General features: G+C 39.4%; 1 protein-coding gene across 8 annotated transcripts in view; it reads left to right on the forward strand.

Annotated features, from left to right (window-relative positions):
• Window positions 1-27,491, forward strand: part of LOC145940476 (uncharacterized) — a 38,219-nt gene extending 10,728 nt beyond the window's left edge. For 4 of the 8 annotated variants that reach the window (XM_083045680.1, XM_083045672.1, XM_083045679.1 and 1 more), the window contains 4 exons: window positions 23,931-24,320; window positions 24,544-25,238; window positions 25,361-26,453; window positions 26,547-27,491. In XM_083045680.1, the coding sequence (XP_082901806.1) occupies window positions 23,931-24,320; window positions 24,544-25,238; window positions 25,361-26,453; window positions 26,547-26,978 (2,610 nt within the window). In that variant the 3' untranslated portion in view covers window positions 26,979-27,491. Of the gene's footprint in view, window positions 1-18,602; window positions 18,630-19,069; window positions 19,765-23,930; window positions 24,321-24,543; window positions 25,239-25,360; window positions 26,454-26,546 lie in introns of those variants that run through there. The other 4 variants (XM_083045673.1, XM_083045675.1, XM_083045676.1 and 1 more) reach the window with 3 other exon arrangements.
• Window positions 27,492-27,669: the final 178 nt, after the last annotated feature.

Genomic DNA, 27,669 nt, shown 5'->3' on the forward strand with positions numbered 1-27,669 from the left:
AAGCAGTGGTATCAACGCAGAGTACTAAAGAGCGCTTATATAAGCGCTCTTTGATTTCGCTGCGCGATTTCCCTTCCAAAAACAAGAATCGAATCACCGACCGATATTGCTCTTTTTCCATTTTTCTAAAATCCGTGGACACGCTCGCTCCCACACGCGGTCAAAACAAAACTACGAGTCCGATTCGGTTGAAATTTTGACAGTAGCCGTCTATGAGAATGTACTACACGATAGTAAATCTCTCTTGTGATACTGGCACCATCGGGCGGTGAGGCTAAGTACTTATCGGACCACCCTCGTATACCGATCGTTCGATCGCTCCAATTTTCTTTCGCGTCTCGTTCGCGAACAATAGATTAGTACTCCTTTACGATGCGAATATCTAGGCGATATACGCGTATATATATCAAGGGAACATCTCTCTAAGACTTTTAAGACGCAGCAGCATCTTTTCATTTTCTTTTCTACGCGCACAAAACTAAAAATAATAATTTAATAAAATAATTACATAAAATTCGAAAAGAAAATTCGAATTATCATCGCCTTAATAAGACGCAGAATGTCGCGCGAATTTTGATCGGAATTCTATTTTCCACGAGGACCGTGTCCCTCGTTTGTGCACACGTTGAGTTAGGAAAAACCCCAGCATGCCTTGCTCTCATAAACAAGATATATGTATAACCGAACATGCAAGCGTAGGCGAGGACTCTTTGTGCACGCGATTTGTTGTTGCAAGAGGGTGGAAAAGCAAGCGAGGGAGCCGCGAGGAATTACCTGTCCGGAATTACCTGTATCCTCGTTTCGAGATGCGTGGGCGTGCGTAGGTATCAGCCCTGAAGAGGAATCATCAGGGAAGCACGTAGTTGAAGAAAGAACGATACAGATCTCCCGATAGTCGCTATTATACAGTTTATTAAAATTTTGTTATTTATAATGTTGTTTATAACTTTCATTTCTCTATTTGTATCGCTCTGTGTATTAATCTTCTTAAAATCGTTCCTTTTATTCTGCCAATTTATCGCTCTTTATATCTTTTTCTTTATTAAATTTTTAATTTTATTAATTTTTAATTTCATATCATTTATTTTTAACAAGTTCTCCACTCTTACTCACTTTTAACTTGTTTGTTTGTTATATCGGCGGTCAGTTGCGGCAAATGTCGTGTATATTTCGCAAAGCCCAAGTCAACCGATATTGCTCAAGTCTATCTGTCAGTCAACATATACTTTATGCATTGATACGTGCAAGATAAACAGTGATTCAATTTGCAATGTCATTTAATGCGATTTAATTTTAATCCTCTAACGACAAAGTATATTATCCGAGAAATTATAAGACTACGATTGCAAGACTATATCCATATCACAATACTTTATATATGCACAATATTGTAAATTTTCTTACATTATTTTATTCGTATATATATATAATATGCGAATGAGTTTTTCATTTATTCCTTTGGCAATATTAACTAATGCAACAAGTATAAAAATTTGTTTAAGCGCAAGAGAAATATTTCTTTCGCATATCCCTTTTGCATTCACGTTACATCGCACATCTTGTACGATTGTTTAACGCTATTTTCAACTTGGCACGCACACGCACGAAGGACGGACTCGTCCGCCCGTGGGGGAGTTACAATTGTTGGTACATTGTTACACGCGTAACAGGGTAGCATGCGCGCAACAGGTTTTTTGCAAAATGCGCGACGCGCGGGAAAGCTCGAAAATTCCTACGTTCCTGATGGCATTAATTTATCGCCGCGCGCTATTTGCGCAACGCTTTAACGCAACAACTTTAACGCGGCGGTAATGGCTTTAAAATGACAACGAACGAAATCGTTCGTTCAGCGCACCGTTCGTGTATCGAGTTCAGGGCCGTTTCGGAGATTCTTTTACCGTTGCGCATTTTACAGTCCGCATTGTGTCGTACAAAGTGTCTCCTCTCGCGCAAAAAGCGAGATTTCGTTACGCTTACTCGTCTTGCGAGCAAGCGCGACATTTATTTTAGACGAGCCGCGAAGAAAAAGAAGATTCATCGAGATATTTTTATATTTCGAGACGTAAAACTTGAGATATTATTTATAAAAAGAAATACCGCGTATCAAAAAAAAATTACAATATTATTTAATAATTCAAAAATTATATACACGTATATAATGCATCCGAATATATTCTCGGTTCATATAACGCACATATGTTTATTGAAATATTTTATTTTGCAAATGTGTCATTCATAAGCAACTTTTATTACTCTTAACACGTTAATTGTCAATTAAATACTAAATTATTTCCAGACCAATTAAAAATATTTTAATTCTAATTTTTTTTTTGTTTTTCATAGATTACGTGTATATATACTATTTAACTTATTGTTAAATAAGAAACTTCTTATAGAGGGAAACTGAACTTGATTAATTTAAGTGTCTTAATATTACGCATATCGTACACAATCAACGTATTAAATAATTTATTATGCAAATATATATGTATCTGAATATAGGATTTTTTATATTACACACATATCGCAATATTTTGATCAAACTCTTTTATTCGGTCCATCACTTCGCAGCAAATGGAATTATGTAAGGACAACATTATATAAAATCTTATACAATTATTATGTGCATTATTATCCATATCTCGCGTATATCATAAAACGAGAAACTAAATAAACGAAAACTAATTTATAATAACGTGTAATCAGAGATGGAAAAAAATAGGCTTTCGGTCGAGGAAAGTCACGGCCCCTCGTATCGATCACGAGTGCAACGAGCGGGGAAACCGCATCCCGCATCGCGTTGCAATATCTCTCTCTCTTTCTCTCTCTCTCTCGGTGCGAGAAGTCGCCAAGGGCGACGCGCGAATACGCGGTGCGCGCACCCGCGCGTGTCGGCTATGCACGCGTACGCACACACGTATACATATACATGCCGCATTCTATACGTGTGTATGTGCGGGCGGCAGCAGCGCGAGATCGCGTCTCGTCGTTTGCTTCTACCGCTTCCATGCTCGCCTGATAGAGCCGCGATCAAGACGTTTGCGCAAATCGCGTAACGCGGACGCGCATACGCGCTCCACGCACGCGGTCGACGCGACGCGACGCGACGTCGCGTTGCCTCGCGTCGTGTCACCTTCTCCTCGCGCAGCCTGATAACGATAATGAGCGCAGCCGTATAGAGAGCCGCCGCGCGTGAAACAGACATTTTTTTTTTTACATCTCTTTGAGCCAGGATCTCTCGGAAATCAGACTTCTAGAAGTAGACAGATGCGCGAGTAGAGAAAAAGGATAAAAATCAACAACTTTAATCAAGAGAGATATATATTAAAAGATCTAAACATGTACGAGATTTTGCTATTAATAGTAAATTATATTTGCCTCATTAACCGTATTTAAAGATAATATGGGTATAAATGTGGAGATGTGTATAATTATAGTAAATATGTAAAAAATATGCAGTTTTACGACAGCAGATTTTTTAGATACAGAGTTACGGTCTAATAAATTTAAAAGCGGCAATAATTTTTCTCTCTCTCTCTCTTGATTCACAAATTTATTATACATCTATTTATTATAGATTTTCAGCCGAGATTGCTGAGAGATAGGCGCTTTTCCGCGGTTCGATTTTATTTTGATAGCTGAAAGACAGGATCTAGAACATGTGACAACTAATGGAGTAAAGAGAAATCGAGTGATTTATATCGCAAACATACAGGCGACTCCTGCAATTTCGCAGCTCGCTGAACAAGATTTATACTGGATGCTGTTGAGTATCTGGACCGCAAAATTTTCCGCGGAAACGTGTTCTAATTTTCACGTTTTCCTCCTCAATAAAAAATGATCATTGACCATATTAACGATTATTATTATGATTTACTTTTTATTTATATCGTTTATGCAAAACACATCTTCTTGATGCGCGAATAATTCTTGAATTATAAAAGAGAAAATTATCATAAAAATATCAAAACTTTGCACAAAGAAAGACTCATTTATTTATTTGTACATACTAATTAAAAAAAAAAGTATATTTAATTAATTATCGCTTGTTATTCTAATTGCAATATTAATCTCAATTTTACAACAAGATTGGAAGAGATATCGGATGTGACTCACACAACCCCGAACGAGTAAAAGTATCCCTCTCCTTTATTAAATTTATAATTATCCCATCTGTGCATACCGACTCGCACGTGCATAATTTTCTTCAAGAATGCGCTTGCCTCTGTACATGCATACATATAACGATCGATAAACGCAGTCGAGAGAATCTCCGTCTTGCCTTCTCGATGTTGGTTAGTGTGCTAATCATTCGTGCGCACATATATACCGTTAGAGCTTCTCGCGTTTTACGCTTATCAAGATTTATGCGCCGATTTATGCGTCGCGCCGAAACGCATCTCTTCGAGTATCCCGTTCCGGGTTTCTCTCGCCCGGCGAGAGGCTGACCGAGATGATGAATGATAATTATGCGCGCGAAACGAAATCAAAAGTGACCCGCGGAAAGCGAACGGTCGTAATTGCTCGCGATTAGTATAGACGATCATTATCATCATCGTGCGCGGAAGATTTCGCAAACTATTTTTCGGAAGCGCATCGACTCATTTCAATTCGATTAATGAAAACGAATTCGACTTAATTAATGGAGAATTAGAGATTTCTCCCCACAACAGATAAAATCGCAAAAATTCCTACGGCTAATTAACACAAGGCTGCGTTCCGTAATTAGAAGCGTAATCAAGTGACGGTGTCGAGAGTAAGTTTGTTTTCATTGGCCGCGATACGTGATGGTTATCTCGATTTAATTAATCTCGCTCGGGAGGAAAGTTTTTTTCTCTACCGAAAACGATAACTGTTTTTTTTTTCGTCTTTCCTTTTTTATTTTTAAAGCCCGATAAACGAGATATGCAGCGAAATGAAACGTTCGTTTTCTCTGTTATATCGTAGTTATATCGTGTATGGCTTTTCGACCCAGAAGGGGGAGAAGGTTCAATAAGGGTTGAATAAAGACATCCGATGAGTTATGCAACTATGAACAATTGTATGCGAGAGGCGAACGGTTCTTTCACCCGCGATTGCGCGAGGTTGTCCCTTTGTCCAATCTTGCGTTTTCCGCGAACGCAGCTATAAAATTAGATATGAACAGCGTGTATAAGAGATGACTGTCGACATTGGAATTTCAAATGGCAGAGAACTAAAACGACAAGTGCACGACGCTATCCTCATCGCGCGGAGGATGAAAGGAAGGATCGGCTACATTTCTCATATATGTATAATCAGCACTTGATATCCAAAGAGAATTGAGATGTCGTTAATTAGCATCCTAAGATGTAATTTTAGAAGGCATTGTGAAAATTAGTTTTATAAAATGTTGCAAGTAATATAAATGTTGTAAATAAATGAAAAGTTCTTTTTTCTCTCTCTCTCTCTCTCTCTCTTTGCTTTAAAGAAGCTAATAAGGGACGTGATAAAAAGATCAAAGTTTTTATATTACAGATTTTATCATATACATATACAGGGTGTCCGGTAATAGTCGCATCAACCGTCGTGTGCAGGTAGAGCTAGTTAAACCGAGTAGAAAAGTCCTCTAGCATTTTGCGATATTCTCAATAATAAGAGAGAAATAAATTAAAGAAAATCAGCCAATTCGCGCGATGATAAGCGTGCGGCGAGAAGAGACAGCCCACTCGGAGGTCCAGAGTTAGCGCTACTCGTATGGAGTTACTGTCTTTTGTAAAGCGCTCCTCCCCGCTTCATCGCGCGCTTAGCAACCGTGTAACATTATACTGTTTCTTTTCGCCGCATGCTTAGTAACGACATAAAACTGGGCTGTCTCTTCTCGCCGTCGTTACGCGAATTGGCCGATCTTTATTAATTAATATCTCTCTTATTATTGAGAATATCGCAAAATGGTAGAGGACTTTTCTACTCGGTTTAACTAGCTCTACCTGCACACGACGGTTGATGCGACTATTACCGGACACCCTGTATATGACGCCAATCACATTCAGATTTCTATCTTTCGATAAAAAGAGTATTTATATATTTATTTCATCATTAATCATAATGTCATAGTGAAACACGTACAATTCGATGTATGCTTCTCTAGATAATTGATCAATAGATCCAATTTAATCAAAAAGATTAAATGATTCGATATTAATGTAAGTCAGTCTCTATCTGAAAATATTCTTATATTTGTACAAATTCTATACAAAATAGAAATAGAATATCTTATCGTTTACATATGAAAATAGAGTTTGAAATTTAGGTCAAGGGACCAATATTTCTCTTATCGATGAACCATCTGTGTACGTATATTAATACAACGATAGAGAAAACTATCGAATACATCAAAGAGATAAGAAACTTGTTATATATTTTATAAATTCAAGGACAGGGGCGTTCAATTATATTTCTTTTATTTTATACTTAATTATTTCATCATATTTCATATTTGATAATTAACCTAGCGTTCTATCGGACTCTCTTCGGTAGCTCAACAGAGAGACATGACCCGACCGTCTTGGAGTCCGCTCGCTTCTTGTGCAACGAGCAACGAACAACGAGCCGCGCATGGCGCGAGAGATTCTCGGCGCACGTGCCACGTGCATTCTGTCGGATTCTGCTCTCCGGATACACGCGTGGCATTACGTCTACACCAGACGTGTCGCGCGCCCGTGACCGCCGCGTCGTGTGTCTCTTCGCCTCGCCTCATGCGATGCCGTTGATCTCTCCCTCCGAAGCTAGTACGCGGCTGCGTGATATAAACGCGCGCATGTCCCGACGCATGGATGAAACCCTCATCCCCGCGAGGGATGAATACAAATAATTTCAAGTCAACCCTCTCTCATTCCTCGCAGTCTCTGCTTGTCCAGAGAAAAATCTGAGCTACTTCGTCAATCGGATTCTATTTTGATATTCTATTTTGATTATATTAGATTAAAATTACAAATAATTTCAATTCAACCCTCTCTCATTCCTCGCAGTCTCTACTTGTCGAGAGAAAAATCTGAATTACTTCGTCGATCGGATTCTATTTTGATTCTATTTTCATTATAGATTAAGGAATTTTTCATAGATGAATCAATCTCTTATATAAGATTGCTATAATTAAGAGAAAATATTGTGTAATATAATATCTCGTAACCTGATAAAAAATTATGCGCGTGATTGGAAATATATGTGAGGAAGTTTAAAATTAATTAATAATGAAATTAATTACCACGCCATAGTTCTTTTTGAATCATCCTTGCGCGAGGGCGCAATCTTGCGTGACGACAATTAAAATCGCAAATCACCGAAGAAAAATGAATTATCCGGTTTGGTTGATCCGATTGCGGAAAATTACAATAATATACTTCGACATGAAAAAAAAATATATATATATAAAACAGAGAGAAAGAGAGAATTAATCGAGCGTCGAGAAAGAGCGATACAAAAGCAAGGGTGATAGCCGAGTGGAAAGGCGCGTAAAAGCAAATTTACACGGTTCGAGCTTGACGATTCATGTCCCTCGACACGTGAACGCGTTGGATGAGAGATGCATTTTTTGTTCGAGCTCCATGAAGAGCTCCGGAAGAACAAAACCGAGAGTGAAAGCGAATCTGCGACAAGAATAAATAGGGTGTGTGAAGTTGGCACCCCTATGTTATGCTATCATAGTTCTCTTAAGAGTTCTGAGTTATTTAGAACCATAGGAAGAGTTCTTGATAATTTTTAGAAATAGTTCCCGTCATTACGATAACGAAAATCAGTTTAAAAAAATAGGGGTGCCGCAACTTCACATTTTTTTACACATCGAGTTCCAATAGTTTTGAGCAGAGTTTTAAGGTTCTTTTAAATAGTTATGTAGTTCCTGATTTTTTTTTTAAAGAGTTCTGCAATTTTTAGATAAAAAAACGTACCTATATATATAAGATATATTTTAGAAATATCTTCGATATTGAAAGTATGTTTTTTTATCTCTATAAAAATTGCAAAACTCTTTCAAAATATAATCAGGAACTATTGTATATAACTATTAAACAATTTAAATCGAAATACTTGCACTCGCGTTACTTTTTTTCGTTCGCGACGCGCGGCGACGCCCGGGTTTTAATCACAATCTGCGACGCGTTTCGGTAAAACGCGAGACTCGCGAGAGCTTATTCGCGCGCGAATAAAAGCGAAGCTCCATTTTCGCGTCGCCGCTTTTTCCAAGACCCACTTTTCGCAGGGGCTTATCGAACGAAGATGATCAAGAGAGCGACTTGGCCGCGACGCACTGAAGTCACCGAAGGATGCAGCGAGACGAACATTGAGCGCGATTCACGATCGACGAGATCAATTTAACGTGTGCGATCGCGATCGGATTTATACGATAATTAACCGCCAAAGACGCTAATTAATACACTCGTCCTTTCGCGGACCGGCAAGAAGCGCGCGACCATTGATCACAAACAACCGAAGAAGAGCACTGGAGGTGGAGCTAGACTGGCACTGCCAGGTTCGGAACGCGCAACGACCAACGACACGTCGCGACAAGTCGTAGTGGTGGGGCATTGTAGGGCTCGCGACGCAACGTACGTGCGAGGTTGAGCGAATCACGTCGCGACTACATGCCCCTACCAGGTCGTAGTGGTGGGGATATGTAGTCGCGACGTGATTCGCCGAGCTCCCACGTCGCAACCTCTACATACCCCCACCACTACGACGTGGCGCGCGTGTCGCTGCGCGTTCCGAAACTGGCAGTGCCAGTCTAGCTCCACCTCCAGTGCTCTTCTTCGGTTGTTTGTGATCAATGGTCGCGCGCTTCTTGCCGGTCCGCGGAAGGACGAGTGTATTAATTAGCGTCTTTGGTGATTAATTATCGTATAAATCCGATCGCGTCGCACGCGCGAGATTGATCTCGTCGGCCGTGAATCTCGTTCAATATTCGTCTCGCTTGCGTCCTTCGGCGACTTGAGTGCGTCGCGGCCAAGTCGCTCTCTTGATCATCTTCGTTCGATAAGCCCCTGCGAAAAGTGGGTCTTGAAAAAAGCGGCGACGCGAAAATGGAGTTTCGCTTTTATTCGCGCGCGAATAAACTCTCGCGAGTCTCGCGTTTTACCGAAACGCGTCAAAGATTGTGATAGCTAAAACCCGGGCGTCGCCGCGCGTCGCGAACGAAAAAAAATAACGCGAGTGCAAGTGTTTCGAAACTTGTACGAGGAGGAGGCCCGCGGGGAGGCATCGGGCAACAAAGGAGCAACCGCGAGGTGAGTAAATTTAAATTGTTTAATAGTTACATGGTTCCTGATTATCTTTTGAAATAGTTTTGCAATTTTTAGAATATTTTAGAAATATCTTCGATATTAAAGGTACGTTTTTTTATCTAAAAATTGCAAAATTCTTTCTTAAAAAAATCAGGAACTATATAACTATTTAAAAGAACCTTATAAAACTCTGCTCAAAACTATATTGGAACTCGATGTGTAAAAAAATGTGAAGTTGGCACCCCTATTTTTTAAAACTGATTTTCGTTATCGTAATGATCGGAACTATTTCTAAAAATTATCAACAACTCTTCCTATGGTTCTAAATAACTCGGAACTCTTAACAGAACTATGATAGCATAACATAGGGGTGCCAACTTCACACACCCGAATAAATATTGTAAACGAGAATGTGGAGGAGAGAGTGAGAGAGAGAATTGTTGTCAGGAGGGAAAAGGGAGGGTATGAACCACTCGCGATGTAGTCTCTAAAAAAATCGCAAAAGCAAAATTACTCAAACTCCACCCTAGTGTGTTTGAATACTACTATTATCTACACACAACACCAGTCTATGTATATATATAACGACATAATTATAAACCACTCTCTTGGCTCATATATGTTCTACCGCGCGTCGCTGGATCAAAATTTTAATGACAGATTTCTCGGACCAGATTGCGCGGTTGATTTTCTCCCGGCTCGGGAGAATTTTATCGGATCTTCTTTTTGCCCCGAGTATTTTATCCGATTCGTTTTTCTTCCGTCACGGATGATTCGCGGATCCGAGGGTTGAAGCGTGCAAATTCGCTTTAATGCGGGGCCCGCAAAGCTGAGACTTGACCGTCTCGAATCGGCTGGATATCAATTAAGTAATTTGTCGGGGCTTGCGCACTGCGTGTTGATGATCGATGGGACCTGCCGTCAAGGTTGCGAGAGAGAAAGAGTTCAAGGCCGATCATTTTCTCGCGCGAAGAAAGCAAACGTATGTGTGTTAAGTGAGAATTATATTTGAGCCGAGCAGCTGAGAGTTTATCCGGGACGAGTCTGAATCAGGTGTATCGATGACGTTTAATCGCTGCGCGAGAAATGTATATTTTTTAAGAATTTTTCCCCCCATGTCACAATCATCCGAGAAATATAATGACGACGTTTCTGCACTTTCGATTCGATATGTATATAATTGCGCGAAAAGAAAATTGCTCCCCGAGCGTTTATTTTGGCTACCAAGCGGAAAATGACACCGAGTACATTAAAATAGATAACAAAAGTTGAACAGTCGAAAATTTTCGATGGCTATAATTAAAAGAAAAATCAAGATAGTATAGTGTCTCTATATTTTATAATTAAAAAAATTATTATAAACCATTTTATATAAAATTAAATATTATATTGTATTATATATTATATAGAGGAGAGAGATTGGCTTTTTCAAATTTGTCACTGATATTTCATCGATAAAATTAAGATCTATTGTTACAAGAGTCTCTATATACATTTCGCGTGACACGTGGAATCTTATTCATGTCAAGTTCTCGGTTGAGCCATATTGTACATTTTCAGCGGATCATGCATAGTTATCTCACACTCTCTATCGTTTTATAATGAATCTCGTATATCTCCGCCGTCTCTTCAACGTCTCGGTTCTCTCGTCAATATCTCTGAATCGCGAGGATCGATTGCAATATGCACGATCATCCACCCCCGCGAATGCTGCGCATTTTTTGATGGCAACAATCGTAGTCGAGCTATCGCACACGTTCGATCTAATGGACAGCCGGAGGCTGCAACGGTTGGACCAAGTCTTTACTTCCCGAGATGCTCTTTCTCGCACATCTTCCCTCTCGCATAATATCTGTCCATTGTCTCGCTGCCTACAATCAGGAAGACCTTGCGGTACTTTGCGTGGAGAGAAAGAAGCGCGAGTTATCGCAGATTCAGCTCTCTCTCTCGAGAGAGAGAGAGAGAGAATTGCAGACTTTAATGTATTCTAAAAAAATATTTAATCATCCGCCAGGATTATCTGCGCTCCAGTCTCGAATGGCAAGGCTTTGCGCACGAGAGAGCAGGTTCAAATGGATATTTCAACGATAAATTTTATAATTAAAAACCGTTAATACGAGAATCTCGCACTTTTAGAATTAATTTCATATTTTATTATATCGAGAGAAGAATTAAAATACAGAGGGAAACGCTAAATTCTCTCTTTTAATTGTAGCAATTAAAAATCTCGGAGTTTAATCTCTTTGCGTCTATTTCTAGGGTACAGAAACCCTCATACATTTTATTGTACTTTTATATTTTGCGCGATTAAGATACCTACATTAGATTCGTCGTTCATTATATATTTTCTCTTTAGTCATCGCGGCTCGCATTTCGCTTCGAAATGAAACGCGTTTCTAGAGCTTGAAAAAGAAGTACCTTTATGACAGGAGGCACACCGGGAAGCCTGGTGCTGCCATGAATGATAGTAATGTACGCATGCATGATCGTAATAATGTTCGCGAAGCTGTTACGTGGCAAAACTCGTAAAGAAAAGAAAGGAACGACGAGGGGAAGAAGAGGGAGAAAAAGGAGAAAAAGAATAGGTAATGGAACAATGACTAAGACGTTGTTTAACTTTTCATCGCAGATTGGAACCAGTGCTTCTTCTCGGCTACCGTTATTGGCTTAATTGCGTCTCGTCAATACACGTAGCGAGTCTATTCATATGTTTTCGCCGAGTTCGTCGGCGAAATCGATTAGTAGATTCTTTAAGTTGGATCGATATTCATTCAAGTGGACATTTAAGCCTGCATAAAATATGTGTGCGTAAAAAATATTAGTCAAAAATATACAATAATGATACCTTATACATCATTCAATTCGATTTTCTTCAGGAATAATTAGGATCTTTAGAGCTATAAAGACTGGTCACAAATCAAGAGACGAATATCGTAAATTTTGCTAAATATAATAATTATATATAAATATATTATTCTTATATTATATTTAATATGATAGGATTTTTTTGCGTGCTGCGGGTGTAAATAGGCAAGCTCACCTGTAACAGTATAAAGTATAATCGTATAATAACACGTGTAATGGAAAAAGCTATATATACCAAAACGAGTCGATTGTGCGGCGGAAGGTGCGGTGCTTGCCGTGAACAAGAAGGTGTTGAGAACAAGAGGGGAATGATGGGGGACTCAGACATACCCCTGCGGGGCCCATTACACATTGGACATGTGTGCTCACTTTTCAAACATAATATCGGTGTCCCTGCCGCGTGTTTGTTATCCGTGTCGCGAATCTCGCGTGCTATCTCTATCGCGATCAAGATGATTACGAGAGCAAGAAGCCGGCTGTGAATGATCAAAGGATGAAGGCCGCACAGAAGTATCCGCGCCAATTATTTATTAGAGCGATCTCAATGAAATACGAAGGTATACATCAAAAATATTTTATTTATTTATTTATTATATATTTTTTTATTATTATTTCTTATAACTTTCCTATAAATTTTCCTACAAGTTGATGCACAGTTTGAAAATTTGTGTTTTCTTGTTAAAAACGGTCCCCGTTAAAATTTTTGTGTTAAATATTTAACACATTCATGTGTTAATTTAACATATTGCTGTTATGTTAATTGGACTCAAATGTTAAATTATTAAAACAACTAAAAAAAAGTGTAAAAATAACACAGTGTATATCTATTTTTAATTTTACACAAATATGTTCCGTATTATTAGTGACAAGATTTATCTGTTAAAATTTACAGAAAAAAAATGTTAATTTTACTTTATAATATAAGTGGGGGTGATAAAATGTAAAATTAACAATTTTTTTAGTTAATTTTTACATTAAAATTATGTTAATTTTACACAAAATTTATTTTAAGTTTATTTGAAGTTTGCATTTATTTTATGTTAAAATATTAACACAATATTCGTGTCACCATTTAACATATCCGTATTATGTTAAATTAACACAAAAATTTCTGTGGACCGTTTGGGACAGGTGATATTTGTTAAATTTAACACAAATTTTTCAACTGTGTGTATATTTTTCTAAACGAAAATGAAATACACGCGGATAGCTTTATGTTTCTCAAGTCGAATTTTCCTCCGTTTTTTTTTTCTCGCATAGTCGAAAGCAGTAGCATTCGTTCAAATTGAGTTTATTATCGTCCTATCGAGTACGATCGCGGATATAATGCTGACTCGATAAGAGAAAAGTGCGTGCGACAATTAGAGCGGAATGCGGGCGATCGAGCGTGCAATATCGCGCGACAAAAAATGCGCCCGGCCAGTTTTCTCCGATGTCCGATATATGGGGTGAAAGTCCTATATAACTTTGATTTATCCGTGACAGCTTCGTAATTGAATCGTACGTCCGCCAAGCGAATTATTAAGACTCGAGGAGATTTCTTTCTTAGCGCCCTAGTCGCTTGACATTAAACGCTCTCGCTGCGACGTATAAATCCTTGATATTGACACGGCTAGGACGAAAATAGCGCTCTCTGCGATAACTATAATAGTTGGTTCTTCTTATCGAAGCTTTGCAGTGGCAGCTACTCTTTCAGCTATTTTCGACAAATATTTCCGCCGAGGAAATTATGAACGGAAGAACGGACGTGAAAGAGCGAGGAGACTTTACGAAAGTATGCGAAGAATTTTTTTTCTCGATTAATCGATAAAGCGCATCCGAAATGTGCGCTCCACTTTTGTTGACGTACACGGTAGTCGGCTTTAAAGAGAGAAAGAGAACGGGAGAAATTCCCGATAAGATAACAGCGATACGATCGTTAACGATTCTTGACATAGCGACAACTTTATCATATTTTTTTTGCACCGCATCGACTGCTTTACCACGATTCTCGGAATTGTTTTCCATGCAAGAACCGTTCGCCGGAAGTGGCTTTGGTCTGTCCTGAAAAATATCGCACCGTGTCCCTCGAATATTTTAAATGTCGAGCCAAAGCTTTTTACGAAAAATACGATTATTTTTTATTCGGCTCTTCTATTGTATTATGTAAACGCGTACAGTGAGTCACATCACGTGATCGTAAAGTATATTGTCGCGTCGTTTTTTTTATAGTTTATGCGTGCTTGTCTTAGAGAAGCAATTGTCACGTTTATTTTATCGACGAGCTGTGACACGCTAATATCTTATCTCGGCAGTATATCGATCTTTTCGCATTTTTTTTTTTTTTTTTTCATACTTTCTGCAACTGGTTGCCATATGTCATTCGCGATACACATGCGACATTGTTTTACGTGGCCGTAAGAGGCATACGGAGCAACCAGTGGTTCTCCGTCATTTTTTGCATCGAAGCGCTAATATTAATTAGAAGCATATTGATTGAAACCGATAGAATTTTTAATTAATTTTTTGCAAAGAGTATCCCTGTGTCCTGTTAATTTCTATTATGTTCTCTACATGTACACAGTTGGAAAATTTGTGTTTTCTTGTTAAAAACGGTCCCCGTTAAAATTTGTGTTAAATATTTAACACATTCATGTGTTAATTTAACATATTGCTGTTATGTTAATTGGACTCAAATGTTAAATTATTAAGACAACTAAAAAAAAGTGTAAAAATAACACAATGTATATCTATTTTTAATTTTACACAATAAATATGTTCCGTATTATTACAAGACAAGATTTATCTGTTAAAATTTACAGGAAAAAAATGTTAATTTTACTTTATAATATAAGTGGGGGTGATCAAATGTAAAATTAACAATTTTTTTAGTTAATTGTTACATTAAAACTATATTAATTTTACACAAAATTTATTTTAAGTTTATTTGAAGTTTGCATTTATTTTATGTTAAAATATTAACACAATATTCGTGTCACCATTTAACATATCCGTATTATGTTAAATTAACACAAAAATTTCTGTGGACCGTTTGGGACAGGTGATATTTGTTAAATTTAACACAAATTTTTCAACTGTGTAACCGTAATTTCTGCGGAATGGGCAGAGATGAGAAAATCGACAAGTTGACATGTCTTATATAGTCGACAGAAAAGTACCCGCACCGCGAAGTAATTCTTTCGCACATGACGCACCCTTAGATACAGATCGCACACCCGCATCCCGAGATGCGGCAACGCAATATATATATATATTTTGTTATTTAATATAATTAACATTTAATTTAATACATATTAACTTTTTTCAATTTAATTCAGCCTATGTATTTAATTCAGCTTCTATTAATCGATACTCTTTTATTTATTTAAAATTATTCAGTCTTTTCTTTATGAACACGTAAGTGCTATCTAGTATTCACGGTTACCACAATTAAATTGAAAATCTATTTAATAAAATATTGTTAATAAAATCTAATTAAATGTAATATCGAGGATAAAAAATTGACGTCGAAGGCATTTTACGTTTTCTTTTAATATTAATCCCGTTTATTTTAAATACAATCAGAGTATTGATACTTTGACTAGATCTCTAATTATGCTTGCATCGTAAACTATGTTTACGATTTGCCACGAGAGAGAACTAATGAGCGTAGTAAGTAATCAAACATCGTGCAAAAGTTCCGCGGAATCGACGTGTTATTCGCTGAAAAACGGTAAGATCGACTAAAGTGATAATCCCGTTGCGTTCACCGCAATTATTTTTTATCATTACCGAACTGTCGTTGAAAGACGCGGTAAGAATTATAATTGTCATCCTTTAAAGTTTTAATAAAATTTATTATTTAAAAAATAAATTTAAAAAGTTCTACATTTAATTAACATTGATTTTTTTTGCTGAAAAACGAAATTCTTGACATTTCTGAAGATTTTTCATGAATGAACGAAAAATAGGGGGTGTATAAAGAATTTAAAAAAAAAATTAGAAAAAGGATTCGCGTGCGAAGGTCGACTACAGGAAGATTACGCATACATATAGGGAAAACCGACGATAAGAATAAGCCAGTGTGCGATACCTGTGATAAGGAGTGACGTAATCGTCGTCCGACAGGACGTTCGTATTCACGTGAAACCGGAATTTTGCGGTTGTTCCACAAGTATTTATTAACGTAGGCAATAACACAATACTCGTTTCCCTAGATAATTTTCCCTGCGTTTATCGCAAAACAGTAGGAATTTGCGCGTTACATCGCTATATAATGAGTAGTTTCCCAGTTTTTTTCCTTCTCGAATGAAAAACCAGGTTTTAGGAAGAAAATCGTGGCGGCGTCTCGAAATCACAACTTTGTAATATCGTTCACGATCTTTCATTCCATTCTACAACTGGGTCGATATATGTACGTGAAATATTATACGAATAATTTTTAAAATTTTTAAATTATAATTGTTATTTTTATTTACGTCATCGCTGCATTGTATTTTCTTCTTTCGATTTGTTATTAATCACTTATCTATTTCTTCTTATTTTTTTTTTAATATTATGTTTGTATAATAATATGTTTTGGCAAATATTTTCGTTGCACTTCTCCTTTTTCTTGTGACCGATCGTGCCTGGTTGGTAAAAATTTTTAGACAACTCTTCTCGCCAAAAGTAGGGCGATCTCGATAGCGAAGATGAGTCAATCGTGAACTTCGTCACGATAAAGTACACGTGCGGGCGGGATCGATCGCGAAATCCAGGTGCTCACCTTTGTCCCGTTATCGTTATCGCTGTTATAGTAGTCGTGAACGAAGAGGGACTGTCAGCGCGATGTTTCTATCGCATGCGAACTAGATATCGTTGACAGCGAGCCAAATGATGATGACATCGTCGTCATCGGCTTGATTTTAATTTTGACTCACGAACCAAATCAATGTGAGATCAATTTTTCACAGGTATCACACATTGATTTATTTTTATCATTAATTTCCCCTACATAGGTATGCATACTCTTTCTTCAATCGATCTTCGAATCTTATTTTTTTTAATTTTTTAAAATTCTATATATATAAGGTACCCTCTATACTTTTCATTCAATTATGAAAAATCTTCAGAAATGTCAACAATGTTTTGCTTTCCCTCAAAAATTAAGATTAAATTAAATAAAAAAATTTTTTATTTTAAAAATAAATTTTATTAAAACTTTTTTAAAAGGATTTATCATCAATTCGGTGAACGACTTCCCCGCGATTTACGTCAGTATGTATAATCTCTTTGCGTGTCGCAAACGAAGAATTAAGGTCAGCATGAATTAGATTTGCAATCGCCTTCACCATCGACCTCGATGAATGTCGGATTTCCGGAAACTCGGGAAACCCGAGTTGATTTCAATCTGAATACACACGAATTGCTAAAGCACAAATGCAGTTTTTTTTTCTTTTTTATTAAATTTCCGAATTTTATAAGAACTGGAGCGAAGAAATTTTGCGTTCACGATTTTATTTTTCTCAATACATCGTTCATAGAGACATGTTACATTTTCATAAGCTTTTAACTCGCTACCTAGGACCTAGACGATGAGTATTGAGTACCCGCGATGATAACAATGTTGCCGTTGCTCAGCTACCAGCTGTAAACTGATAACCGCAAGTTTCTAAGGTAACCGAGTTAATAAATCGATAGGGCGCTAGAAGGGAGAGAGGTGAAAGGGATTAATTCGATTAATCTCTAGATCTCTCGAGAGGGTACCAGTCTCGGAATGCGAAGAGGGAAACCAAAATTGCACCATGTTAGATGCAACGAGAGTCACAGAAAAACGGATGAAATAATAAAATCGTGATGCGATGAAAAAGTAAGAATGAAAAAATTCGAGAGAGGCCAATTCGAATGCGGTTCTTGAAAGTGGTTTTCCGCGAGCGAGGGAAACTGAAAGAGTCTCGACAAAGCGGCAGTCATTAAGTCGGTGATTGCGCAATCTAGGAGCTGGAAGACTAGGCGCCGACCTGTAGAATCTCGTTTTCTAGAACAATTGCCATTCCCGCGCCACGATCTCGCATTTATCGAGGCAAGATCAAGAACGGCTATGATAACATTCCAACGACAACGATAGTTTGCGTCGTCGCGAGCGAGGGTGACAACCGCAAATACGCATACAGTGTCTCGAAACAATCAGCGCAATCCTTTTATCTAAAATATTCTTCAGCAATTTGGAAGAAAGTGACGTAATGACCTTAATAAAAATATATATCTGTAAATGTTTTAAAAATACGGCGAAATGTTCATTTTTTATCAGAAGGATCTGAGAGAAAGATATATTAATAAGATAAAAATTTAGATAATATATATATATATATATTGATCGGGATAAAGAATACCTCTCGAACAAAGGATACGGAGTGTTAAATCGAAGTCAGCTGAGCGGAGCCCAGCACGAAGCTCGCGTTTCGCGTTTTATCCGAGAAGGGACACGTTTCGTTCACGTTTACATTACGTACGGCGGTCCCCATCGGTGGTCCTACCTGTTTCCGTCTGGGCACGACGATGGACCGACACGTAAGACGAATACACACACACACACACACGCACACTTGCGCTACGTGGGGCAGACTTTGCATCTCTTTTTCTCCTTCGCTCCATACCTGCTTTTCTTACTTTCTCTCTTTTCCCCGCCTGCCAACTTGGTCCAGGATCGGATTTGTCAATTAACGTTTAATTTCTCGATTCTCAGCGAAATACAATCGAAATATTCCGTGAAATATTTGTACGATTTATGTCAAATAATTTCTACATGCATATACAATTTCATATATTTGTGTTATTTAATCTTATATATTTAATAATATCTTACGTGTCTTGATTTTGTCAAATTACTTTTACTGAACTTGCTTGCAAAATAATTAAATTTTTTATTGCGATGTAAAAGTAGGAGCAGAATATAGCTTCTTGTCTCTATTATAATCTACATACAATAATAACACTGTCGTAAAGTCTTTTGCATACTTTTGTCGTGTTTCAAGGTCACATATCATCAAAGGTGCAAAGAGCATTTAGAGAGAAACTATTATCTAGAGAAACGAAATTAATTATAAGCTCAATGTTGTAACCAACACGGTCTACTCGGCAAATCTACTGCTTTAGTTAGGGATTCGGAGTTATATACGAGTTGAAGAATCAAGCTCTGGCTTTGTGAAAATCCGAGCCTGAGTGGCAATAGTTCTCCCTTCTCCGTCGTTCGCTGGTGGCTCGGTGGCGAAGCACCGAGTGTTCGCCGACCAGTCGGAGTCGGTCCGTGGCCTAAGCTCGTCTACGTCCCAGGTGTTCGTCGCGCTTCGTCGGGTTCCTCTCTCATCGGGTGTCCTGTTCGCCGAAACGCCCTCGTCGCGAGTATTCTCCGAAACTCAGGAAATTCTTCTCCTCTCTGTACGCGTTTATTCGTCCGAGCGTGTTTCGCACGCTCGTGCGAAACGGTCCCACCACTCGGCAAACTAGTTGGGTTCTCGCCGGGCCCCGAGGGGGCCCGCGAGAGAAGAGCCCGGAGCACGCGGAATGCTGCCGCGCGACCAGGTGAAATTCGGCCACGCCGTTGTGGTCGTATGCGTCATCGAGAGCGATGTAAAATTCTTCGCCAGTTCACCCAAGTACATTACAAGTGTCCCCAAGATAGCGCGAAGAGGAGGAGTTTGAGAAGGTAAAGGTTTCAAGGCAAATGCCTGCTTCGAGTGAATAGCAGAAATAGAAATATATATATAGTTTATAGTCTTTTCAAGATAAGAGATTTAAATGGAATCGATCCATGTACGCGCTTAATCTTTATCTTTTGAAAATGTGATAATTAAATTCATTCGGAGAATTCGCGAAGAATCTCGCTTGTTCACCGTCTCCTTTGATATGGGGACCATCGTTGGACGACACCTGGCTGGTGTCTTTGTACGTTTCGCAGTCAACTCTCGAGCGGGAGGGAATTGCATATGGTGCCGGTATATGTTCGCGAACAAAACAATGCGCGTGCGTTGCAGCTGTTGCGACGAGCGCAACAAATGCAGTATCTGTATGTAACGTGTGCCAGAGAAAGTGCATTCTCTTTCTCTCTCTCTCTCTCTCTCTCTCTCTCTCTCTCTCTCTCTCTCTCTCTCTCTCTCTCTCGTTCCATTCATCGGTACCGCGCGCGCGACACCGGAGCGTGACGTCAGTGGTGAACCGCTTGTCCGGAACCAGAGATCGCGTTGGATCTCTTCAAGTCCAGCGAACGTCCACTCCTTCTCTTCCTTTATATCCGTCCTCTTCGATCTAATATCGCCGCTATCACTCGACGCGCGAATCCGGAACAGAACGGCGGCCGAGATCGAGCGCGAGATCCCTCGCCTCGATCCCAGCAGCGAACGCACAAAGGCGGGATAACTGTACCGAGCCCCGATCTGTCTCGACTCGCTTGACCTCCAATCGGTGTGCACCGGCAACCCGTGCTCGGTGTGGACCGAAAAACCCGTTGCTCGGGGAACTCACGGGAGAAAGTCGCGCAGCACACTTTTTCGGTGCGTATTATAACTGACACGCCGTGGACTCGTGAATTTTCGATTAAAATCGACTCTTCGTGGGCGTTCAAGAGGGCCGCATAAGAGAACCGGAGGGCAAGGCGCGGAAGGCTACCTGGTTACAAGCAGAGACGAAACGAGACGCTCGCGTGTCGTTGTGTCACACTTGTCTTCCTGTCCCATCCACGCTCTTCCTGCCTACCGTGTCTCTTCAAGGTTCTTCTTGCGTGAGCTTTTCACGGTCATTATCGCAGTCGAGTTGTCGCGAGGGATTATTCACCGATGCCGAATAATGACTGTTGATTATTATTTTTATTACTCGTTTCCTCTGGAAATAAACGCCGATAAAACAAATATTGAGATTAAATTTCCAGAATCGAGGAGAAATAAATCAAAATTTACGATTTATATATGCAGTAAATGTGAGAGTAATTACAACTTGTTCAATTTTATGATATCACGCATCAATTACCGCGTTACGGAACCGGCTTTCATTAAATTTGAAATAAAAGTAATTCATTTTTCATTACGATATAAGATTTTGTTTGTACGCCAAAATAGACTTGATTAAATCACAAGAAAATAACATTTATTGAGAGAAAAAAATGATTAAAAATATAAAAATATAAGTTGCAGATAATAGTACTAAAATTTAATATAAATTTTCATTTTTATGCTATATGTATTGTATATTGATATATTTGAAAATTTCTTCTAGGCTCCCTTATTTAAATTCATGATAGAATATGTAATAAGCTACTTGTACTTATTTATGCCTGTAACTTTTCCAAATTCATAATTTTCTGGAATACAATTTCAAAAATGGCAAAAATAATTCTTTTCATTCACGCCATGTGTTTGATTCGCTTTTACTTTGCACATATTTAAAAAAATCGTCCCGCAGCATCGAATCTCGCACTTGGTTCGTCCCTCTTAGAGCCCAGGGGCGTATAATTTATGGTCAGCGCCAATACAACCTGAGAAACTCCCGTCCCGATGACTCGGTAACCTTGTAATCGGCCGGGGTCCGTTCCTTAAGAATTTCACGGAAGGATCCTCGCGCAGGTTCCTCCCGTTAGCGTTCTCCTTCAGCGAGCACAGGCATTTCGGACCCGCGCGATTGTTTCGCCTCCGCGTGAAGAATGCGAGGCTGGCGATACAGGAAAGGCTGCCATGCTAAGAGATTGATTCCGGATAAAAAAATTGCGTATATAGGTCGGTAGGTATATTGAGATTTATACTCTCAGAAAGGCCTTTGTTTCGTTAAAAAAATAAGCATACATGTGTGTGAGAGAAGGAACAGTTATAAAAAGATAGATCGTGGTCTCTGAAACGATACAGAGCTTGAATTGGCGCAATATTTGGATCAGCGAAAGTATCGAAGACAGCGATTTAGTCGTCTAAAAATTGTCATTATTTGTTTGTCAATTTATTTTATATTTTTGTATAAACGAGAAAAAGAGAGATTTCTTTAGTACAATAGCGTATTTGATTAAATTTCTAATATATCAGCAAAGAGATAGATAAATATTTAAAAATATTAGATAATATAAGAATTTTACAAAATACAGTAAAAAAAAATTAAAACATTATAGGATGCAAAAACCTAACGAAGAGATAATGCATGTTTAAAAGAGCTAAGAGACATGAAAAAAAATGCGTGCAATCGAAGAACTCATTTGCCAACAAGTATACATATGTATATATCCGACTTAGGAAGTACGTTACAATTCTTCATGAAAAAATTAATTATTTCTGAGGCCGCAATTTTATTAATTGATAAGATACGATCTTCGCTTCTTCCTCGACGCGATTAGCACCTCGCGATTTAATGAGATGCAGCTGCGACTTATCGATTTAAGGACGAATGAACATCGAACGAGTTATCTATAGCAGGGAGATATTCGCGAGAGATGGGGAGATGCGTCTCGTTACCGTCGTTCCAGTCGATGTATCGTATCCCTAACCCCCTGTAAAGCGAGAAAGACACACACGCGCGCAACACGGTGCATCGAGCCACGAATAAACCACGTGTAATTGCGGCTTGCACTTTAGCCGCATCGCCGTTAGATCGTCGGCTGTATTAAATCGCGACTAGCGGAAAGTGCCGCTTCGCGATTTCCTTTTCTAAAAAGCGCGTTTCGCGGAAATTGAAACCGTAAATTCTCTCGAGAATACTCTTTCGAGGGACACAAAGTTTGAAAAAAAAAAACGTGACAAAAATAAGATCTAAATATAATTTAGTAATTTTAAAATTACAAATTTTTTTTACTCTCTTGAAAATATCTTTTAAAATTGATTTACATTTAAGAGCCTATTGATTAGATATAAATCTTTACTATGCTAATATCGCTTTATAATTTTCTTTTATCAAAAGTTAATTCACTGAAATCTAAAATCATAAATTATCTGGGAAGACAAAAAATAAAAATTGAGGTCTAGATTTCAAGAATTAATATCGAATATATATTGCAACTTTATAAAATTCTCGACTGTATTCGCGTCAGCACCTCCGAATTGTAATTCATCCTAAATCCTTGGATTAAATCATCTCGGATCAAATTTCTCAAAGAATCACATTAACTGATGCTGGCGCAACAATGGGACTTGCTTTGTATCGTGCATGATCCGAAATGCAAACTTTTCTCCTACCCTTGGACAGTCAACGTCAAGTTGAAAAGTGTTTACCTAACAATGGATCGACCGTCGAACGCGAATCGCAATTTACCGGTTCTCCGTGGCCAGGTCAAGTCCTTTCCGGTTTTAGAGTCGGTCCGATCTCGGATCCCCCTTTTGCATCTGGACGAACGAACGCGGACGTCATCCTTTCTTCGAGTCAGCTTCGTCGAGAGACTCTTCCTCTTTCGTTGACGGGAAGCAAGGTCGAAGCTGGCATTGTTCATCGATTTTGCACGGACAGCATTCATTCTTCATGTCTGCAATGCATATGATGAATATCTCGTTGTGATTCGCATTGCGCAAAGCCGTTCATCTTGAGAGAGAGAGAGAGAGAGAGAGAGAGAGAGAGAGAGAGAGAGAGAGAGAGAGAGAGAGAGAGAGAGCGACATAGAGAAGAAAAAATCTCTGAAAAAAAAAGAATTAATTTTATTAGTGTTTAATATAAATTAATTCTTTTTTAATACTTAATTCATCTCTCTATAAAATAGAAATTATTTAACAGATCTAACATTTTTATGAAGAAATGATCGAGACTTTAAATTGATCAAAGAATATCCATTAAGGTTCAATCTTGTAGTGATTTTTAATGCGCGAAAATTTTCTCGTGTACTTATGGGAAATGTTCTTTTTTTGTGTTTTAAAGATGGAAACCGAAGTCCGGACGCTCAAGCAGGAACTGGCGCGCACGCAGGACGCTCTAAAGGCCGCCACGAAGAAATGCCGGGATCTGGTGAAGGAGCTGGATCACCGTACGATCGGCCACGAGTCCGAAAAGATTCTACGGGATCAGCAACTCTCGAGGATACTGCGGGCGCTGCTGTATCTGGAGGCGCGACTCAAGCAGGAGCAGAAGTCGATCAGACAGATGCTCCGCGAGAAGGACAATGTTATTAGAAATCAGCAGCTGGAGATTACCATGCTTAGGCGGTACACGAAGAACTATATTAAAGGCAAACATGATCGGACGATGATAGCCGCCGGGACAGTCAACGCCAACGTTGAAAAGAATCTGCACAACTTCGGCGATTTGCAAGTAATTTGAAAAAAAAATATACATAATTAGCGTACAATTATTCCTCGTCCACAATAAGTGATTTATTTAGAAACAAGTGAAAAATACGGAAAATATAATGAGAGAGAATAATATGTAAAGAATAAGAGAGTAAAAATGTTCTCCTATATACTTTATATTTTCTATAGACCCAATAAGTCGGTCAAGTCCCTTCAACACTAACTCGCGTGCTAATCATTTCCAGAAAGAGACGCTGCAAGAGAGCGGTATCGGCAAAGATATCGCGAGCCTCAAGTGCGAGATAATCACGCGACTGAACCCGGCATCGTCCAATATTTTGGACGAGCTGAACCGCAACAGCGTGAAGAAGACACACAGTTTTGCCGGCAGCGACATTTCCAAAGCCAGTTTGACCAGCAGCGAGAACACGGATCATGGGTCCATCATCACCACGACGACGGAGGGTAGCCCTTCGTTGCTCAGCACGGAGGGCTTCTGCGAGGGCGAGAGCACGGACGTGTCGCCTGGTTCGACCCTGAACAAGTGTCCGAACAGGTATACGCCGACGACAGTGACTGACAGCGAGAACGAGACGACGATGATCGCGGACGAGAACGAAGAGGACATAGAAGAGGATGGTGCGATAACGACAACGAGGAGGATGATCCTTCACAGGGCAAAGGGCCAGAAAACGACGACCAAGGGTTCCGATGTAATAGTCGAGGTAGTCGGCATTACGAGGACAGAGAGCAAGGACGATGGGATGGACTGTAACTTCGTCTCGGAGGATGAGAATCAGGATGTAAAGATGAATAATGAAAAAGAGAATGACGAGGAACCGATTTACGTCAACGCCTGCAACGAAGCGAACGAGAGGAACCTCCAGCAGACGGAGTTGTTGAGGACAAAAGATAATCATAGCAATAATAATAATAATGTGTACGTTTCAAACGCTCTTTTTTTGTTACAACATTTTCATTAAAAATATTCACGCCATTATATCCAATTTATGTTTTCTAATTTTTCTTTTTTAAAGACAATTTTCTTTCAATATTTTTTAGCAGCGAGGTAAAAATCGAGACACCCGAGCTGTTGGTGGAGGACACTAGCGGTAATTGGTATAGCGATCCTGACGAAGACCGGCTGAATGACGACGTGTTCAGGCATAGCACCTACCGGCCAAACAGTAACCACAACTCCGTGTTAGAATGTGTGAATCAGATTTTGCTGCAGGACATGGAGGAAGAGGAGAACTCGGTGCTGTCGGTTCCGCGCCGGTTCAAGCATCGTGGCAGGATCGTACATTTTCAACCGGCTAGATTGTCCGATATCGAATCGGTGGGTTCGGAGATGGAGAGGAGAAACTCTGAAGAATCCGCCGCGGACAGTAAAGATTCTCCAAGAGAGGAAGAGCCAGTGGAAAACGAGACGAGCGCGTCCGAGGATGAGTTTGGTATGAGAATCGTTCAAAAAGAGTCGGATGACGATTCCAAAGACGATTCCAAGGCGATTCCGCTGGTCATCATCGAGCCCAAGGTCGATGTCGAAGAGACGAGAAAGGTCTCGATAAAATCTCAAGTGAATAATCCTCCCTTAAAAATGGAAAGGATCGAGGAAAAGACCTGTCTGCAAATGTCCGCACGAGGACTAACTATTGCCAAGAACTTGGATTACGAAGACATCGAATCGCTGCCGGAAGTAACAATGTCGCCGACGCCGCCTAGGACGCCACCGGCACTGCCGCCGAAGCCACAGTTTCGCAATAATACGCTAATCTTGAAGAAGATCCCGAGTCCGTCATTCCTAATCGATGAAAAGAGACAGCAAGACTCGACGGGGGATCCTACGAAAAGAGGCATTTTGGGATTAGTATCGTCAAAGGCGGCGAAGAATTTGAACCTGGAGGAGACAAAGAGTTCGGCCAGGAGTTCGACGAGGGAGATGAAAGATCACGAAGGCGGTGGATTCTGGAAGAATAGATTCAATCATGTGCGCTCGTCCTTTCAAGTGAGGCAGAAAGAGCGGGATCAGTCGAAGAACGCTGCCAGAGTCACAAACATCGTTCGGCATTTCGAAGAATTCAAAATCGGCGATCCTGAAGAACAGACGAAAGAGAGAAATCGCCCAAAGGAGCGCCACGGTGAACTCGATCAGGTAAGATCTCTCGCGGACGAGATTTATATTAAGATGTTTCGGGAGAAAAATATCTAATTTCTAAAACAATTTTTTTTTTCGTCGTGTGTCCAGGATTTTGACATTCGGCAAAACTTTGAGGAGTTCAATCTGGATGAATGCGACCTGTCGGACGATCCCGATCGACCCGAGGGCGATGGATCCGAGAGATTGGGTTATAACGGGCTCAACAACGCCGATCAAAACGGTATCGCCAAAGACAACAACAATGTTCCTGTCATCGGTAATGGCAGCAGCAACAGCAACAGCGAAACTGGCGGAACCAGCGGATACGATCACTTTCTCGAGGCAACTGGTCTCAGCAACAAGTCGATCCTCACGCCTTCGAGACTGCTGAGCAATCACAAGAGCATGCTGAAACCGAAGGATGTAAAATACAAGAGCAGAATTAAGGCTACGGCAGTGCTGGAGAGGCACGGGGTGCAAACGACGGTCGGCAATACCTCGACGACGCACGTCAGACACTGGACAGGGCCGTTTGTCTGACGACTGGCCAGTGTCCTACCGGGCAAAAATATCTTTCGTCCCGCCGTGTCGGCCGACAATTCACCGATAAAGTCAAAGTACAGAAGATTCTGATCCTCCGATTCGCTAACGCTTAATTAAATATTTTTAGTCGCTATTTTCGTACGCGGCGAATATTTCTCGTTTTTGAAACGCAAAGCGGAATACAGTATCGTGATCGAGGAACAGAAAATCCTAATAAATCTATCAAGCAGGATTAGAAAAGCACATACAATCTCGTTTCCTGCCTTACTAATATCGTGCGTAATGTCATAAATTATTATACGATTTTTAATATACTATCTATAAAAATATATACACGCGAATCCTTTATAGATCTTGAAGTCGCACTTGAAGTTATTAACTTATTTGATTCTTTCTCGTAAGATGTTTATAATACGTTGATTTAACTGTTTCTGCTGTGAAATTATTTATAAGTCTTTGTAATCTGTGAAAAAATATGACTTGTCTCGATATTTTTTGGTACGATACTTTTATTTATAAAAATTGTTATCTCGAACTATTATATTTTTCATTACTTTACACGATTTTCATTTAATGAATGCGATATGTTTGGTGCTTCACTTCTCATCCACATCATCTTTTATTAAAACTATTGTTTAACATACACAGGTCTCTCTATCTTACAATTAAATTACGTTCGCGTACATTC

Source organism: Prenolepis imparis, unplaced genomic scaffold, assembly GCF_030444845.1.
Source record: "Prenolepis imparis isolate NDT839.2.m4 unplaced genomic scaffold, iyPreImpa1.0 SCAF_9, whole genome shotgun sequence".
Lineage (NCBI taxonomy): Eukaryota > Metazoa > Arthropoda > Insecta > Hymenoptera > Formicidae > Prenolepis > Prenolepis imparis.